This window comes from Scleropages formosus, chromosome 11 (genome assembly GCF_900964775.1).
Source record: "Scleropages formosus chromosome 11, fSclFor1.1, whole genome shotgun sequence".
In the NCBI taxonomy this organism is placed as follows: domain Eukaryota; kingdom Metazoa; phylum Chordata; class Actinopteri; order Osteoglossiformes; family Osteoglossidae; genus Scleropages; species Scleropages formosus.
This window is the reverse complement of record NC_041816.1, coordinates 10,560,200-10,578,951: the sequence shown is the minus strand read 5'-3', so window position 1 is coordinate 10,578,951 and position 18,752 is coordinate 10,560,200. Positions and strand designations below refer to the sequence as shown.

General features: G+C 42.7%; 2 protein-coding genes across 6 annotated transcripts in view; both read right to left on the bottom strand.

Annotated features, from left to right (window-relative positions):
- The window catches only part of myo5aa (myosin VAa), a 47,540-nt gene extending 36,836 nt beyond the window's left edge, over positions 1-10,704 (bottom strand). For all 5 annotated transcript variants that reach the window (XM_029256157.1, XM_029256158.1, XM_029256160.1 and 2 more), the window contains exon 1: positions 10,456-10,704. In XM_029256157.1, coding sequence (XP_029111990.1) covers positions 10,456-10,482 — 27 coding nt within the window. In that variant the 5' untranslated portion in view covers positions 10,483-10,704. The remainder of the gene's footprint in view (positions 1-10,455) is intronic.
- A 1,867-nt stretch (positions 10,705-12,571) lies between these two features.
- Positions 12,572-17,281, bottom strand: arpp19a (cAMP-regulated phosphoprotein 19a). The gene is made up of 3 exons (XM_018739576.2): positions 17,052-17,281; positions 14,852-14,974; positions 12,572-13,567 (listed from the first exon to the last, which is right to left on the bottom strand). The coding sequence occupies exons 1-3, from the start codon at positions 17,112-17,114 to the stop codon at positions 13,397-13,399; spliced, it is 357 nt and encodes a 118-aa protein (XP_018595092.1). The 5' UTR covers positions 17,115-17,281; the 3' UTR covers positions 12,572-13,396.
- Between the last annotated feature and the right edge of the window lie 1,471 nt (positions 17,282-18,752).

Sequence of the window (18,752 nt, the reverse complement as noted above, 5' to 3'; positions counted from 1 at the left end):
ACTCCAAACCTGAGCGCTGAGGTTTCTGCCTTGAACCATCAAGAGAAGCGGAGGCAGAAACTGCAGCACTTTTGGGTTTTCAGAAGACAAAGGGAATACCTGGCCAAGCAAAGGGGCAATTACACCAAAACAGAGTAGGTACCATGGACAACTGATGGATGGTAGAGAAGAAGGGCTCACTCCGGACCAACAGACAGTACCTTTGACACATGGCCAGAACCAGCTGCAGATTAGGAGTCGTAGCCCTTCACGATGATGTCTTTTCTCATGAGAAAGGACATCATCGTGAAGGGCTACGACTCCCAACCGCTATGGACAGCCGCTCTTTTGTTCAGCGAGACACCAGTTGTCTGTGCGCTTTAAACAGAGGCCTTGGTGCTTCTATAAAACATTTCTGTTTTGCAACTCTTGTCACTGTGAACGACTAATATTACTTATGAAATGATCCACGGCCACCCAACAGGAACGAAGGCCTCCAACACACGGTAAAGAAAAGGCAGCATCGTGAGGGTGGACATAACAGCTCAAATCAGATCATATCAGGTAATTTCTTCCCATAACAGAAAAAAGAAGCCCTTGGTCATGAGACAATCTTCATAATGGAATCTGACAGCACGTATGAGGGCAGCGTTAGGCAGAATACGACATTCTGACCAACCCTACCCTAATCCGTGCAGTCAAGTTCAGTAGTTCTGGGGCATCTGAGAAATCGGGGTGGCGTCACTCATACAAAAATGTTGCTGCAAACAAAAGGAACATGGCTCTCCTCTCAGACGACCACGCCTTAATCACAGATCACAGCCATTAAACTCGCCGACATTCACCTTCGGAGGCCCCTGGGAGAACCCATCCTCTTAGCCGAGCTCCTAGCAACAGCAATGAGACGGCAGGAGAACGGGGGTAAAAATAGCACGGTGAGAACACAGCATCACACCCACAAAGCAGGACCCATCCCTGCAGTTAGCACCTCTCCATCACACGTGAAGAAACCCAACTCGTCTCCAGTGCCGTGTTCACAAGTCGAATTGTCGCCGGCCGCTTTTTAAAACTGCTGCCAGGGAAGCAAGGAGAGGACCCAATGCCCGTCTGGCTACTTCTGCAACGCTGACAGGAGGGATCCCACAATTACACTACAATCCCAAAACCTTCTTAAACATTTTTGACACTTACCACACAGTAAGATGGGTTATAAAATGGGCTGCCTAACCAGCTGAACAGGGCAACTGGGAGGGTCCCAGGTACTGAGAACTTTGGGATTCAATCCCATGTGTGGAGATAATCAAACTGAAGGGGACAGAAGATAGGAAAAGTATAATGGCCCCTTCCCCTCTTCCAGCTCAGGCTGGAAGGGGAAGGGGAGTCACTTCGCTAGATACTCAAAGATGCAGGGAGGCCACACCCTCCACCCCTGGCAGCCATCTGGGACAGGCCCAAGAAAGTGGGAAGGCACTGAAGAGACGGATGACATAATCCTCCTTGTGACACCATGCCTCATGACTCAGGAGGTGGGGGGTGCGATGAGGGAAGACGTGTTGGGCCTCGCCTGCATCCGGTATGCTGCCCCGCCACCCCCTGGTCTCCAGCCAACCCATTCCTGATCCAGCGTGCACCAGGAGTACATAACTTGGTAGTCAGCCACGCCCAGACTTGATGGTATGTACAGCTTTACCCACATACCAAAACCATGGTAGCCCAAAGCAAGATCCTGGACAGTACAGCAAAGTTGAAACTAGATCTACATTTATTCACATAGCAGATGCTTTTCTCCAAAGCGACTTACAACGGATACTATGTAGCGTTATCAGCCCACACACCTTATTCACCAAGGTGACTTACACTGCTAGATACACTACTTACAATGGGTCACTCATCCATACATCAGAGAAACACACTCTCTGTCACTCACACACTATGGGTGAACCTGAACAGCATGTCTTTGGACTGCGGAGGGAAACCAGAGCACCCGAAGAAAACCCACGCAGACACAGGCAGAACATGCAAACTCCACACAGACTGAGCAGGAATCAAACCCACGTTCCCTAGCACCACCCAGGCGCTGTGAGACAGCAGCGCTACTCACTGTGCCACTGTGCCACCCAAATGAAACTAAAAATAAATAAGAGATGAGGGCGACTGTCCAGGCAGGATTGTGGTCTAGCCATTTGCTCCTATTCCCCCCCAAAGACAGCATTATCATTAAAAATGGAGACAGGACACTGCAAACAACTGAGGGATACAACTATCAAAGGTGGACCTCCAGTTTTAAAGATTAGTACAAGGATTAGACATCTGGGCAAAAGTTGAACTTTTCAGAAACCTTGACAGCCAAGCTTACAGCTGAACCCAAAGAGTGATCGTAAATATGGACCTTTATCTTGGACCTTCAGCCAGAACAAGTAAGAGCTCAAGCTGTACCACCGCAGGGTACTAATAAAAACAAAGCAGCAAAAAAAAAAAAAAAAAAAAAATCACAGATGGAACTTATTCTACCCTCACTTGGCTAATTAAGGAGTCTAATGACACCTGGTTTCCATTAGAAAACTTAATATTCTTTAATTAAACTGTAGTTTATATACTAAACTCATATTATACTATGGCACCAGGTCAATAAATAATTCATAAACTATTTCTCCATACAATCCATCCATTATTAGTAAGTTCTTGCCCAGTGTAGGGTTGCACTGATCCAGAGCTAACCCCAGGAACATAGAGTGTGTGGAAGGCTACACTCTGGATAGAAAATGAGTCCATTGCATTTTTCCTTGTACTGTTGTGATCTAAAAAGACAGTCTAAAGATACATTTCAGCTCTGATTTTCCTCTTTGTAATATGACAATGGGGAGGGGGCACGGTGGAGCAGCGGGTTTGGCAGGGTCCTGCTCTCTGGTGGGTCTGGGGTTCGAGTCCTGCTTGGGGTGCCTTGTGATGGACTGGCATCCCGTCCTGGGTGTGTCCCCTCCAGCCTTGCACCCTGTGTTGCTGGGTTAGGCTCCAGTTTGCTGCAACCCTGCTTGGGCAAGTGGTTTCAGACAATGTGTGTGTGTGTCTGTGTGTAGTATGACAATAACTGGCAGAGCTCATTGTTGAGCATGGTAGATGAGCTCCACAAGAAAGTTCAAAAAAGACCTCCACTTCCAGACAGAGTTGACGCATGAAGCCTCCGTGACCATGAATGTGTCAGTACATTCAGAACACAGAGTACAATACACAAGCTTCTGTTGTGTACCAAAGGTTCCTTTTACACAAACTGGAGTCACACACAGGAGTAACACCTTAAGAGAATAGACATTTTAAGTCCAAATATGTGCTTTGGTGACCTTGAGTGTCACACAAGTCGAGTACCACACACACCCCTCAACCCCCTAGTGACATGGCTTCTCCCGCATATTGCCATTGACCAACGCAGAAATCTTGACTCTTTATCATCAATCAATAATAATGAGCCTTAAAGCAAAAAAGCGGTAAGAGTTGGAAAAAGTAAAGGGAAGCTTAAAACCTGGCATGATAAACCATGCAGAATTCTCTTGAAAGGCCACATCATTTTCAATATCTGATTTACATTTATTCATTTAGATGATGCTTTTCTCCAAAGTGAGTTACAATATTAAGCAACGTACAACAATTTACCCATTTATACAGCTGGGTAATTTTACTTGAAAAATTTAAGGTAAGTACCTTGCTCAAAGGTACGACAACAGCAGGTGAGATTCGAACTGCCAACCTTAGGATCTGAAGGTAGCAGCTCCAACCACTATAGCGGCCACCCCATTTGATTCGCTATTCATTTATTGCAAGTGATGCTTTAAAACACCTAAAACAAAGAGGATGCCTGCATTATGAATGGTTACAGTCATTACAAAATTGTACTCTTAGATAATGTTATATAGTCTATTTTCTATAGCACATGTACAAGCAGCTTGTCAAAATGCTTCACAATAACAAATATATGGGACAACTCTAAAGCAATTTACAAAAAATATCAGAATTTAAAAATTACAACAGAACATTAATAAAAATAAAATAATAACAGCATGTTAAAAATTGCAATAATAAAAGAACAAAATATTTCCATTATTTTTAGTCTCTTGTTAAATACAGGGCTGGGGTTATTCAAGTCTTTCATAGAATCACATGGTGCAAAGCAGGACACTTCCTTGATAGACAGCAGTCGACTGCAATGGCAAAAACTCATTCACAAATAAACAAATATGCTACAGGTAACTTAGAGTTACCAGTTGACCTGAAATAAATCTTTAGACTCTGCGAGGAAACCAGAGCACTTGGAGAAAACCTAGACAAAAACACTATGGGAACATGCAAACTCCATATAGCGTGAGATGGATTTAAACCGATGTTTGAGCCCAGGAGCTCCAAAGCACCTGCAATGCCACCCAAGAACAGCACAGTTTAAAAAAAAAAAAAAAAAGTTAAAATAGTAAGAAATTATGAGGAGAAAGAAGACAGAAACATTACATTATTAGTTCAGTTTCCACAGTCTCGGTACACATGTATGTATAAGCAATTTTGAACATGAAGGTCTTAAACTTGGATTTAAATGTGTCCAACACAGTCCTGATTGTCTGGACTTGGCTTTACATTTTCTCATTTAAAATGAAAGGCAAGAACTTTGCCTTGTTATTGGAAGAAATGGCTGAAACTTTTGAGACTTGGGAAGGTTTTATTTGGCACAGCAAATGGGGCACCCAGTCAACGTGAAATACGGGAAACCGAGGAACAAATCTCAGTCTCACATGAGACAAGTTACTTCAACGGTTTCACATAAAGAACAAAATATAGTAAATATCGTTGAAAGATCACAAGGGCAGATGAAAAGATGAACACAAATTGATTAAAATCAAATCTGAGGAAAAAATCCTACATATAGTAACATTTACATTTATTCATGTAGCTGACACTTTTCTTGAAAGCCACTCACAATGTTAAGGTACCCACAATTATTCACCCATTTACACAACTGGGTAATTGAACTGGAGCAAGTCATGGTAAGTATATTGCTCAACTGTACCACAGAAGGAGGGATTTGAACCTACAACCTGAGCCCAAAGGCAGTAGCACTAATCATTACTCTACCTGCTAACCCTAGAATTATGTTTAAATGGCTCTAACAGCAAAACCCACATTCCAACCCCAAGCCTAGGCAGCATGATACCATGACTCCTTATAAACAAGCCTCAACACATCAGAGAGGTGACTTGAGCGTTATATTGTTCTGCATTTCTCCTCTATGACCCACACGTACTGTAGCTTTGATGCAAGACAATGAAAAGCCCAGACCACTGGCCAGGTCAGTTTAATGGTGGGGGTAGCACTGGGCTGTCCAGCTCTAGAATGGTACAAAACTGGAATCTAAAGAATTTTCAGACCGTGGTTACTTTCTTGTAAGGAAATTTTGGGAAACCTGTAGGTAGATGTTAACATATTCAAACCCTGAAGGCTCCAAGTGTGTGACTTGACAGGCCTTGTTTTGCTCTGCCATTTGTACAGGCAGACATCCATTAGACAGTTATGGTCCGCGACTCTACACTTAATCCCCTGTGTCCCACCTCAACCCTCAAAGCATCATATAAACAAGGGATTAAAGATGCAAAAAAACTGTCTCTTGACAGCTGGGATGTCATAGCAAATATTTTATACAAACCTAAATGTGAATAAATTCAATATAAACTTCAAAACTGCTCACTTTGGTTCCAAAAGACTCATAAATAACATATATAGCAATTCACTACCTGAGTAAATACCAAAGCCTTGCTCACTGGAAGTTACTGAAAACATAATTTGCTCTCTGTTAGGGGGCGCAGTGGGTTGGACCGGGTCCTGCTCTCCGGTGGGTCTGGGGTTCAAGTCCTGCTTGGGGTGCCTTGCGACGGACTGGCGTCCTGTCCTGGGTGTGTCCTCTCCCCCTCCAGCCTTACACCCTGGGTTGCCGGGTTAGGCTCCGGCTCCCCGTGACCCCGTATGGGACAAGCGGTTCTGAAAATGTGTGTGTGTGTGTGTGTGTGTGTGTGTGTGTGTGTGTGAGAGAGAGATTTGCTGTTTCACTGCTTTACACTAAAGTTCAACATATGCAAACTCTAAGGGGTGCAGTGAAGAAAATTTGCTTATTTTGCCACTTTGGCAGTGCTGGTTCTCTATTTGGTCTATGGGGACAATAAAATGTGTAACTATGGCTATTGTAGTCAATAGTCTGCTGACAAAGGAGAATGATATTAATGTTGGAGCTGAATAAGTCAGTTAATACTACACCTTTGAGCTGGATGCATATATGAAACAGCACATTCTTTAATACTGACCTGACTAATTGTTTGTGGAATAAATGCAACTTTCTACTGTGGCCTTACACATATGTAACCCTGGACCACATTCTAATGGAATGGGATGCCTGCCGTCTTCTATCTTTTACACTTAAAATCTGTTGAAATAGCAATGTGCATGTGCCACTATCTGGCTCTGCCACCAATCTGGACACACATACAATTAGAGTCTGAAAGAGCAGAACTAATCCAACACCATCTCCAAACAGCTCATCACAAGACACAGGCTCATGTGAAAATCTCCTGCCTCCTTGCTCGAACCTACGCACATGCTGGGCTCCCTCTGTCCTTGCCTGTAATGTTGCCCCGGAGAGTACCGAACAGTAGCTCCTCTACTTCTACAGAAGGAAAAAAAAAAAAATCACACAGTAATGGCAAAAACTACAAGATTACAGAAAAGAAGGTTTCCTAAATACCGCCATGTGCCAGGCGGACTGCGAGAAAGACTTGCAAATTCAATGACAATGAACTCATTTCAATTATATTTAATCAAAAAACAAGCTGGCAAAGAACACTTTTTCCTCTGCCTGTTTAAAGACTCCTTGTTCAACCTCATCTCCAGGCACACGTGCAATTTAGTGGGAAAAAAAATACTGAAAAACTACTGCCGCACTACTGATTTAATCTACTCAGAGATATCATCAAGTTTTCACGAGAGGAAGCGTAGCCAAGGAAGTCAATTGACGCTCTGAATGTGGAAGTAGCGGTTACTGGCTGGAGTTTAGTGAAAATGGGCCACAGTGAGCAAGGGGAGGGCTGATCCAAAGGAGGACTGGGCTGGACGGTGTCCCACAGACCTGGACAAATGCAGGCAGCAGATCACCCATTAAGATTTCATAACTTCAGAGCATAGACGGTGAAGTTCATCAGAAATACAAGAATCGAATAGAAGACCAGTCAGAGATCCACTGTGATACAGGTTAGTAAAAACCAACCTTCATTCAAACCAGAATCAATCACAGCCCCATAAAGGTTTCTACTCTAAACTCTTCGAGAACAATTAAATGACCACTAAAGCAAATGATTCAAATATTCAAATACTCAAAAATTTTGTGGTTCCGAAAAATCAAAGGCAATACGTCTTACTCAGGAATTTATCAGACTCATCCAAAGCAACCTCTACAGAACTGTCTTCTTTGCACATGGCATGGACTCAACAAGACAACTGGTTGACAAATGTCATAATAATAATCAGATTCTAAATAAGGGAAAAAGTCAACCTTCTACTAAACGTACAGAAATAGCGATATTTCCAAATCACATGAAAGCAGAACCAACAAATGCATTACTTACTTTTACATACATAAAATCCAGTTCTTGGTTCATCTTCACACACTGCAAAGCTCTTACCACATGCTGAAGCTAAAAGGACCTCTCTGTAGCCCGTATCACTGATAAACGATCTGACCGCAGATTAATCGGATTGGCTGAGAAGTCCTAGAGGACAAGCTCCTTCCATTGTTTATAGACAGACGAGAGCTTCCATTCGGGCTTCTTCCACCTCAAGACTGTGGTAGGAGATCATCATTTCATTGGACAATACAGATTGCTCATCAGAACAGGAAACCAGTGTTCTACCACATGGTAGACCTCCAGCTTTTTGCCCGCCTTGGAGCTCAAATACATCATATGAACAGTGAATAAAAGGCCTGTGAAAGAATTCATTCAAGAATAGAGGAAAAACATGATTCCAAGTGAAGAAAGTTAAGAAACCCCAAAAACTAAATGCCATGCTGGTGAAAGCACAAAGAGAGCCTTAAGAGACACAGTTAGCACAGAAGGACATCAACAGTACACATGTCCTACAAGCTGAAATGAGACTCATCTCACAGATGGAGACCTTTGGTTAATAGAGACTCCTTGTAACCCAAGTGAATATTCATGTGACCTATCAGTAGTCAGAATCATAGCCTACTGTATCATATACATTTAAATATTAGTTTTATATGTGATCTGCTATCTATATGTAGAATGTAGATTCAATTTAAAGCATGATACTACAGCATGAAATAGAAAAAACATTAGGTCTTCATATATGATGACAAGCAGCCCCCTGCTTAATAAATATTTATGCAAAATTCATGAGAAACATGTCTGTTTAAATAACATATTGGCAGCATAGCACCAGACACTAACTGCACTGCAATTCTCACTGGAACATTTTACTGCAACACAAGGTATGAGTCAATGCTGGGCTGGGGGCTGAATTCCACAGTGTGGGTTAAAGAAGCTCGGTACCATTTCAATGGCGTTTTATTTTCCTCTGCTGGGCACACAATGAGTGGTGTGTTCTCTAAAGAAAACTACACGGTACTGAAAATTGGGAATACAACTGGTCTTATATCAGCGCATCGAAATCGTGACGGGACACATCATCGACATCAGCCTCCGAGGAAGAACACCGTGGTGAAAACATGTAAAAGTTCCTCTTCCCAGACATCCTTACTGCACCGGTCTCCTTATGTAGGATCCCTGCAGAACACAGCTCTAGAGGAACGCTGCAGTATTCAGTGAATTCACGGCCTTCATGCGTGAAAGACAAGTGCAGCTGAAATATTTCTAAAATGCGATAAATATAAACAAATATTTCTTAAAAAGCGATAACAAAACAATTTCTTAGCTTGTTACCCTGTAGAAATTGGGGTTTTTTCCCATGGGAGTGTGCGCGTAATCAGCAGAAGCCTAGATATAAGGAGCGCGGTGAAGGCCGGGCAGCTGGGCTCACATCCAGCCACCGAATGCACGGGAAGGGCTGCTGCTGACTCGGCTGCAGGTTCGACTGAGACAGACATCCTTGCGAGGAGGAACTCGAGGCCTGACGGCAGGCAGGAACCAACTTAAAAACAGCACCTCTCACATCTCCGCGACACACACGAGCTCCTGGAAAGCCGAGTGTATTTGCGGCCGTGTCAGAGGCGGAGGCAACAGAAACCACAGAGCAGATGTTACAATGTCTACTTCTGACAAACCTTCATAAAACCGGGAAAAAAAAAAAAAACTAATCAATGCGAAAGGCAGGATTGACAAACATCTAGGATAAAACCAAAGATGTGCCAAGTGGAAGGAGGATCAGTCACTTCTAGGGCTGCAAACAACAATAACAATATCAACAACAACAATAACAATGAAAAGAAGAGGTGAGGGAATATGTTATTACATGGCCATGAATTATGTTTCTCAAATATGTTTACTGTAACATTAGTTGAGTTCTCATTCATTTCAACGCACCGAAGCCAAGTGCTCCGTCACATTTATGCAAATTACATTAATAGGCGCCGCGGGGGGGGGGGATTGGTGCGGGGGATGGGGGGGGTCCTCCTCATGGCCCTTTTTCTCTGAAATCCACCTTCAGTGAGAAGGGGGGTTCGGCCCCAAAATACAGGAACGTTGCATGTTCGTTTCCACAGCGATTTTCAACGAACGTTCATGAGTGACACAAACTAAGATCATCTGACATCTCTTTGCGCGCGACAAATGACAACGATGGCGACGACGATGCTGATGCTGGCGATGATGATGATGATGACGTGGGAAACCGGTGAAAAACTGACTGCGTAAAAATATCATTTAACGGGTTTGTACAACGGAGACAACACGGATTAGAAGAAGGGCAGTAAAAAGATTCACCAATAAAATATACTGCAACAATAATAATAAGAATAAGAATAATAAATAATAAAACGATGAGCACCTCGAGCAATGCCTCGCATCTGCGATCCAGTTACCAGCATCATCTGCCCTTATTATTATGCCCCGGCCGCTTTCCAACCTCCATCCTCGCACAGGAGAAACCCGCCAGCCGCCCAGCCGGGTCAACAACAACAACAACAACAACAATATGATAATAATAATAACAACAACAACAACAATAACAGCAGTAACAGCTTCACGCATTAAATAAAAAAAAAGCAACTGCACGCCGGGAAAGACGAAGGTTTTATTAACCCAGGCTGTGTAAATCATGATCATGAAATCCTACGGCAGTCTAGCACTGCGGAGCGGGGACGCGTCAAGGAAAACACAATATAGCAAAAATTCATTCATTCATTCATTCATTCATTCATTCATTCGTCCGTCCCTTCGTCCTGCCCCATCCATTGTTCGCCGAGGGTTAGTACAGTACCTTGGTGTAGAGCTCGCTCGCTGCCATGATGATGACGGCGGGCGGACCGCAGCTTTGCTCCTTCCCGCGGTGCCTCCTAACAGCGCATCGGGCGCTCGCGCTCCTCCGCCCGGCTTCACTCCGCGCCGCTGCCGCTCAAACGGATCTCCTGTCGAGCACAACGGCACCGTTCAGCGAGCCGCAGCCCTCGCCATGACACCTGAAATCGTGCTATTTTGGTGAGTCTCTGTGCATTCTGGGTACGATGGATGAAATGAGTCAGTGAAACGCCGCTGTTTTGCCCGGGGGGCGGGGGTTGTGCGCGTGAAGAGACGCGCGAAGGGCGCCCCCCAGCGGCCGTCGGCCATGTTCACCCCAGACGTGACGCTGAATTTTTCAACGGATCCGTTCAGGTTCATTTCGCTCAAGTTCGCTCTCCTTCCACGGACAAACATGGTACCTGTGCGTACCTTTGGTCAATTCTTTCACAAAATACTTTAATTTTATTAACCGCGACGCGACAGAAGAAATATTAGGGATGTATTTCAGCAATTCCCACGTGACAGCACCTTGTTTCACATCATTTCCGTTATTAGGGACAAGAATCGCAGCACCTTACATTTAGTCAGCCGTTTCTCTCAAAACAGTTCATTCATTTTCCATGAGAAGGTCCGAAAGAGCCACGTTTTTATTGTTATTCTATTTTTTCAGCTGTCACTTTTATTCAAGGTTATGTTAAGCCATATTTACAGGTGGGCTTTTTGGTGGAGCAGTTGGGTTAAGCGCCTCGCTCAAGGGTACAGCAGCAGATCCCACCCAGGAGGTGAAACTAACAACCTTCTGCTAATAAGGCCATGTCCTTAACCAACACACCACCCGCTGGAGCTTCAACTGTAAGGACAGCGCAGATGAATATGAAACCCAATGCAGCATCTCCAGAATCGACACGAGTCACAAGTGGCTGCTCACGTCAAAGTGCTCTTTGCACTGAACTCTCTTTTCCTGCCTGTTCCCTGCAAGCTTGAGGAGGTGTTTTCTCTCCTTCAACCGCATTAGTACAGTCCTGAAGAAAAAAATGCACCTAAAGCCTAGGTGCTTATAATTACAGTGCCAATATTTCACACTACGCACCCTTAAAATAGCCATGCAAAAATGCAGGTTCCTGTACTGGTTCATCTAAACTCTTCACAGCACTTCCATCTACTTAAGGGCTCCCCCAAACATTTTGAACAGAATGTGATCTGAGCTCTCATTTGTATAATTTGTGTAAACATTTTGCAGCTGTTTGCAATATGAATTCCTTTCCAGAAAGCTAAATCTAGAAAACAATGATCATATTAACAAAAGTTAACATCTCCCAGCAAGCATGCCCTTTTATTCCTTTTCACTGAACAAACTGTACTCACAGCAACAAGGAAAATAACGGCTGGTCACACTAAAAGCCTAACACTTGTGATAATGTTCTTTTCCAAATGGCAAATCAGTAGACCCACACATGTACTGCAATCTGGAAGCAACTGTGGAAGTTTAGCATGGGGTCTCAATATCTTTTGTTGCTGAAGATGTTGGTTACAAACTTGGTACTCAACAAAACAAACTTTCCAGCAACAGCTAGTTATTAAACCCTACACAGGTCAACTGCAAAATATAGTAATTCAAAAAGTCATTTAGCAATAGTTGTACCCTTTAAAACAGTAGGGAAGTGTACAGTTACCATGACTACATTACTCAACTGAGATGTGCCCTGTGACTGATCTCAGATGTCTTTGCCCCTGCCCTTAACAACCTCCCTTCCCCTTTTTATTGTAAGCAGACATAACCATTATTCATTCACCCGAGACCTTTCTCCTGAACAACGCACAATATGAGGTTTGTATATTAAGCTACTTGCACTGCTTTTAACTATTTATACAGTTGGGTCATTTTAACTGCAGCTATTGTAACCAAGTGCTGTGATCATGGGTACTACAGCAGGATTCAAAACTGGGTCTTCTGACTACAAAGCAACAGCTCTAACCACTACACTACCTACTGCTCAGAGAATTCAGCTTAACATTTCATACACAGATCCTCCAGCATCCGTTACCCCTTCAATGCTAAGTGGAGGGGAAAAATAATAATAAAAAAAGATTAGGTCTTTGTGCAAAACTATTTTATTTACAAAACAAATGGCACAAAGTGACTGCACAGTCAATGCACATGCACACTTCAAACATCTTGTTTAGTGAGTTACCAGCTAGAAAATCCTTAATGGGACTGGTCGCAGGTCAGTTTTCAGCACACATTCCTGAATGGATTCACAAGGATGTTTCCAGGAGTGGGCAAATATTGCCCAAGAGAAAGCGTGGCTGAAGAAGCTGAATGAGGGTTTAAGGCCATTTAATATTTTTAAGATCGGGGCAAGCAGCAGTCTTTTCGAACCTAGTGTTGCACATCATGCTCTTTTTAACATGACCTAGCAATAGCTATGTGTTCCATACTTTATATTTTATTTATATAAAATATAACAGCCATAACAAGGATGGGACAAGGAGCATAGATTTTTTAGGGGCATCTTTTCATTTAAGCACATTACTTAATTTAGATGACAACATATGGAATGATGCAGTAAAAATGTAAAACTTTCTAAAATATTGATTCCTGTCATGATTCAACACTAGGACATATGTACACTTTTAATCCTCATATCTAGATCATTTAAACCTTCAAGTAGACTTTGCTTAGCTTTAGCCCATTTTTCTCTGACACTGGATACTATGTATACAGATAGTCATCCTCCAGCAGCATGATACAACTGTCACCTTTCTACTGCTCCAAATGTTTCTGTGAGAGCTCTTATATGGAGTAGATGAGACAGGAAAAAAAAGGAAAGTAAGAATGTTAATGTGTAGGGGGACAGTACTAAGGTTAAAGGAGGTGAGAGAACTTGGGTGAACTAAGCACTGCCGTTTCCATTCTTGCATCAACCAGCCAGTTTGCTGGCCACAAGGGAAGTTTTCCTCTGGGGCAGGTCCTGAGGAGTGGGAATGTGGTCTCCAGTGATCTCTGTCTTTTCTGCTGCAGCAGTAGGCAACTGCTTGTTCTTCATCTTGGCCTTGGCCATGTTGTAATCACCAGAGTCAAAGTACTTTTGCTGTGGGGACAATGATACACAAATCAGAAGACGGCATAAAAGCACAAACTTTTCAGATCTCACTTAAGACAGGTGTGCTGCCATGTGGATAGTAAATTTATAATTACAACTAGACTACTAAATGACATTTAGGATAGGTCCTTAATTTCTGCACGGAAAAAACACATGACATATAACAACAAGGTGCACATATTAAGGTGAGACCATTTTGTAACTGTTTATTTTGTTTGGGTGTAACTGTTAAAGTTATACCAAAACAAGCAATTACAAATTGTTACACAAGACAATTAAACAGGTTCAGCCACCTAAAACTGCCATCCACCTCCATAATGCCACTCAAAGGGCATCTACCTGCTTCTCTGTGTTGAGGAGCTAACAAGTGCCCTTGAGTGGCATTATAGACATGGATGGCAGTTGGAAAGAAGGTCCCCCCCACCCCAAGTGCCTCTGAACTGTGGGTCCCCTAGTTACGAACTTAACTAGGACCAAGTGTTGGTTTGCTACTCAAAAAGTTCATTAGTTGAATGTGTCAGAGTGTGTTAGGGGCTCATCATCAATTCTACAATTTTATTTAAATTCTGTGTGCAGCCACTTGTGTGACATGCTTAAGCACTTTTGTTTTTAGAGTTGTACGTCACTTCGGAGAAAAGTGTCTGCCCAATAAATGTAAAATTGGACACCAAAAAAGAACAGTAAATTCACTCTCCCCCACTGAGCACCTTGCAGAGACCAGGCTTGCAAACAGCCTCATATACGTGACTGCGTGTTCCGAGTCCCTTTCCTGGGTATTTACGACATTTTAATTAACAAATCAAAATAAAGAACCATGGCCAAGGGACAGAGTAAGACATACAGTGTGCTGTATACTACAGTTGAATAATGCGGTGGCAAAATGAGCTCATGGTGATCCCTTCATGGAGGGGATATGAGCCATTGTCCATAATGGATATTAACTTTCTCCTCACATGGGTTCTGCCTCCACTAAAGAGTTTTGAGTCTGCTCCCAGCACACAACAGCATAAAAGATGATGCTGGCAAATGCAGTCTGGTAGAATATGTGAGGAATTTTACTACACATGTTACAAGACCTAAGGCTTCTAAGTACAGCCAGCTCTATGTTTTCTTATACAGTGCATCATTGTATTTAATCTTGAACACAAATTAATCAACAGAAGAGAATGAGGTCATTCAAAAGTTTAATTTGTCATTTAACAAATATTTAAAATTACAGGATTAGTCAATCGCCTAAAGTTACAACAAAAGTAAAGATATATCTGAGCTCACCCCTTTCTGAAGTCTTTTCCTGAGGAGGTCAGAACCCCCAGGCTTAGATCCAAGATTGGGGTACCTGGCCTTTAATTCAGCCTCTTGTGCCTTCTCTGGACTGATCACCTTGTCATCCATTTCCTGCAGAGGGAGGAATATACAACTTGAGATCTTACATCAGTTACATCAGCGTCTAAATCAGGGGTGCCAAACATACAACCTGCGGAAGCTATTTGCCCTGGCGGCATAATGGGTGGGTGGGGGATGTGGGTCCACCTAAATACTGTAATGTACTATGTGAATTAGTACCAGTAAAACACTAATGACTAAAATCAATATGCCTATACAAAGTTGTGTAGTAAATCATCCGCACATATGTCACTTTCTCCCAAGGTAATGCACAAATTGCATTTTCTATGAGATGTATGTCGCTTTGGTGAAAAGTTTCTGCTAAATAATAAATGTAAATCAGTATTTTGCTGCCATATTGTCAAATGCCCGGCAACACCTTACGTGAACAGCACTGCATGGTGTTGACCACACTGTGGGCAGAAGTGTTATTAATGGAGGAAGGCACTCCGGAAATACACTTTGTCGCACCTCAGTGTAGCTTAGTAAAAAAAGACAGAATAGATGAACACAACAGCTGAAGCTCCGGAACACAGTGAACTGTACAGGAATCAGAAACACAATTCCCCCCAGTGGTACGACACTAACATAAGCCCAGCACACATAAATAATAGGCCTGCTCCTGACACTGTTGGCCAAGACAAGAAGTTCAAGTTACAATATCAATTCAAACTTTGACACACAGATCTGCATGTTCTTCTCAAGTTTGCCACTGCACAGTGGCTTGCTGTCAACTTTGTTCCTGTTATCCAAGCCAAGTGTCAGGAAAGCAAAAACAAAAATGTCTCTGGGATGATAGTTAGTCTTTAGTTAATTCATATTAAATTAGGCAAATAAGAAAACAACTAAAACATCAGTGATTTCAAAGAAGTTGGTAAAAAAAAAAAAAAAAAAAAAAAAAAAAATTTACTTTGGGGGACAAAAAGAAGAAAAACCTTATCTGAGGAGACTGGTTTAAAAGCTTCACAGCCCCTGGGCTGTGGGTTCAGCTCGGAATCCAGCTTAGTCCATTTGGTGTTTGCGTGAGCTCCCATCATCGGTCTAAAGCCTTGGGTTTCAGGTGGACGAGTCCCCCAAAACTGCCCTTTGAGTGTGTGCCTCAAGTCTAAGTCACCTGCAATGGCCTGATGGTCCTTTCCAGGTGTATCCTACCTCATGCCCTACACATGCAAGGAGGGGCAACGAACCCCCGTGGCCCAGAAACTGGATGGATGGTGTTCCAGGTAAAGAACCAGTCACAGTGCTCTCTCATGCACCTACACACTGACCACAATAAGCAATGCAGAGAATCAAAACTTAAAAAAGGTGAGAGCTGCATGGATCATTCTTTCATTTCTTATTGGTCAGTGTGTTAATAAGCACTACATAACAATGATAACTGTAACTGATGTACGCAGTGAGTATACAACTGAAGTGTACAGTCCCTCAGGATCGCGGGGTGGTGTAAAGGCCAGGCTTACAGTTTAACACAGCACCGATGGTGACGCCCTGTTACTTGGACCTTTTTCAGTCTGGGAGGATCGTCATAAACCCAGTTAATACTGTAACTGTGAGAAATGTGTTATTAAACAGCAAAAGCAGCTCATGACGGCGGGAAGAACATCGTCCAAAAACCACAATGATGAACCGGTTACCCAGGAGCAGAGAAGAAGAAAGCCGCAGCGCTCCCTTGACAAGTCGAAGAAGACTCTTGCAGGGGATTAAACAAGTCAAATGGAACTCGTGTACTGACTGTACACCGAAAATCTCATGAGTCATAGGAGCCGGCCGGGCAGACATAATCATAATCATAAATTATGATTTATTTTATGATTTCTTAGCGAGGTCCGGAGCCGCACGGAAAATAATTACAGCGTGCGTGTCGACTGTCGCGTCGGGGTAGAGGCCAGAGGGTCAGTCAAGTCAAGTCAAGTGGAACTCTGATCACCTCTCGTCTGGACACATTCGAGTTGCAGCTAATAAAACCGCTCGTACAGGTAAATACTTGTTACTTCGACAACACCACCAAGTGACCGTTCGTTCGCGTCAGACCAGAGTCGCTCACCCCGCCGCTTGCTCAGCACAGCAGCAGCGAATAAAAATCCCTCACCGGCTTCTGCTCCTCGGTCGACGCTTCCTCGGGAGTTTTGGTTTCTTCAACTTCCTCGGACATAATTGAAAATAAAGAGAAAGCCAAAAAAAGTTGAAATTAACTAGTTATTGCTTTTCGAGCACTGCTTCCCAACGCCTCTTTCGTTCAAACGCTCAGTCACTTCCTGCTGGGAAAAATGGCGGCCGGATCACTACGTCACTCTGCGCCCGTTATCGGAACAAACTCTCTTAAACTCGCAATTATCACTGCAGTGACAGTGTAAATATGCAATAAATTAAAATAATAAACATATAAGTAAATAATTTTGCGTGTAAAAATCATTGCATTTACAGTTTCAAAACATGGCAAGTGCATTTATCACAATTTCTTCGATTTGAAACGCACTTTTCCCGACGGACTGTGGGACATGTAGTTTATGACCCAGTGACAGTGTCCTTTTCTCCAAATTATGTAAAACGAGTTAGGAAACATGTCTGGTCATGTTTTAGGCGTACTGACGTCACACCATTGTAAGATCTATTCAATTTGGACACTTTTAGGTTTTAAAATACTTAAAATAGCCAGTTGGAGTCCACAGCAGTAGGGGAACATACTAATTCAATAAAGATGTAATGAGTTAAATGATGTGTACAGTCTGTAACTGAAGGGGTTCCGATACTGCAGTTCACATTGAGAAGTTGGACAACATGGTGAAATAGCAAAAGTATCATTTATTTTTTTTTTCCTTTTCTTTTCATGCAGGTCTAAATTTCTTTTTATTCACACTAATTTTGGAAACTGAATTTTTGAGGCAACCCCATGTGAGTTATGGAAGATATTTCAAGACCAAGAAGAACTATCTACGTGGCTCCCAGCTTTAGCAGAGGATTAGTGTTACATAACAGAGTTAATCTAAATTCTCATATTTAGCATCATAATTGCATTTTGAAAGTATCCAGTGTTAGCCAATATCTCTAAGCCCTTCTGTTACCCGGTGGTGATGTGATAATGGACCTTTCCAAACACTATCTGTTCAGCCTCAGATTTTATCAGGTTCTCCATACTGTCCTTTATCTTATGGTAGTGGACTACTTTATAAATTCTCTGACCTGCTGGAGGAATAGGAGGAAAGTAACAGCAGTATGTTTACTTACTTTAAACTCTGCAGCTGGGCCATTTACACAAATGTAATGAAATTAAGAAATCAGGTCATATACACCAGTAAAGCAGACTTCCTGCTTTAAAAAGTTTCATTGCCTCACACAAAATGACAACCCATTAAAATCAGATTAAATATCCAACAAAGCAAATTGTGCATTATGAACTGGGGATATAATTAATACTACCATTCTGAATTTTAATAAATTCAAGGAACAGACAGTTGGTACTGTAGTGCTTTCAGTTGGTGCCTTTGGATTTGAAGGTCACAGGTTTGAATCTCCCACCTCCAGCTGTAGTGCCCTTGAGCAAGGTGCTTAGCTTAAATTGGTTTAGTAAAATTACCTAGTTGTAACTAGGTAAATAACTGTAGGCCAATTAATATTGTGAACTGCTTTGGAGAAAATTGTCAAATACACACACACAATTTTCAGAACCACTTGTCCCACACGGGGTCGCAGAGCCTACCCGGTAACACAGGGCGTTAGGCCGGAGGGGGAGGGGACACACCCAGGACGGGACGCCAGTCCGTTGCAAGGCACCCCAAGCGGGACTCGAACC

Coding starts and splice junctions, on each gene's coding strand:
- arpp19a (XM_018739576.2), bottom strand. CDS start 17,114: ATGTCCGAGGAAGTTGAAGAAACCAAAACTCCCGAGGAAGCGTCGACC. Junction 14,975..17,051: donor CGACCGAGGAGCAGAAGCCG/GTGAGGGATTTT, acceptor CTCCCTCTGCAG/GAAATGGATGACAAGGTGAT. Junction 13,568..14,851: donor GGAAAAGACTTCAGAAAGGG/GTGAGCTCAGAT, acceptor TTGTCCCCACAG/CAAAAGTACTTTGACTCTGG.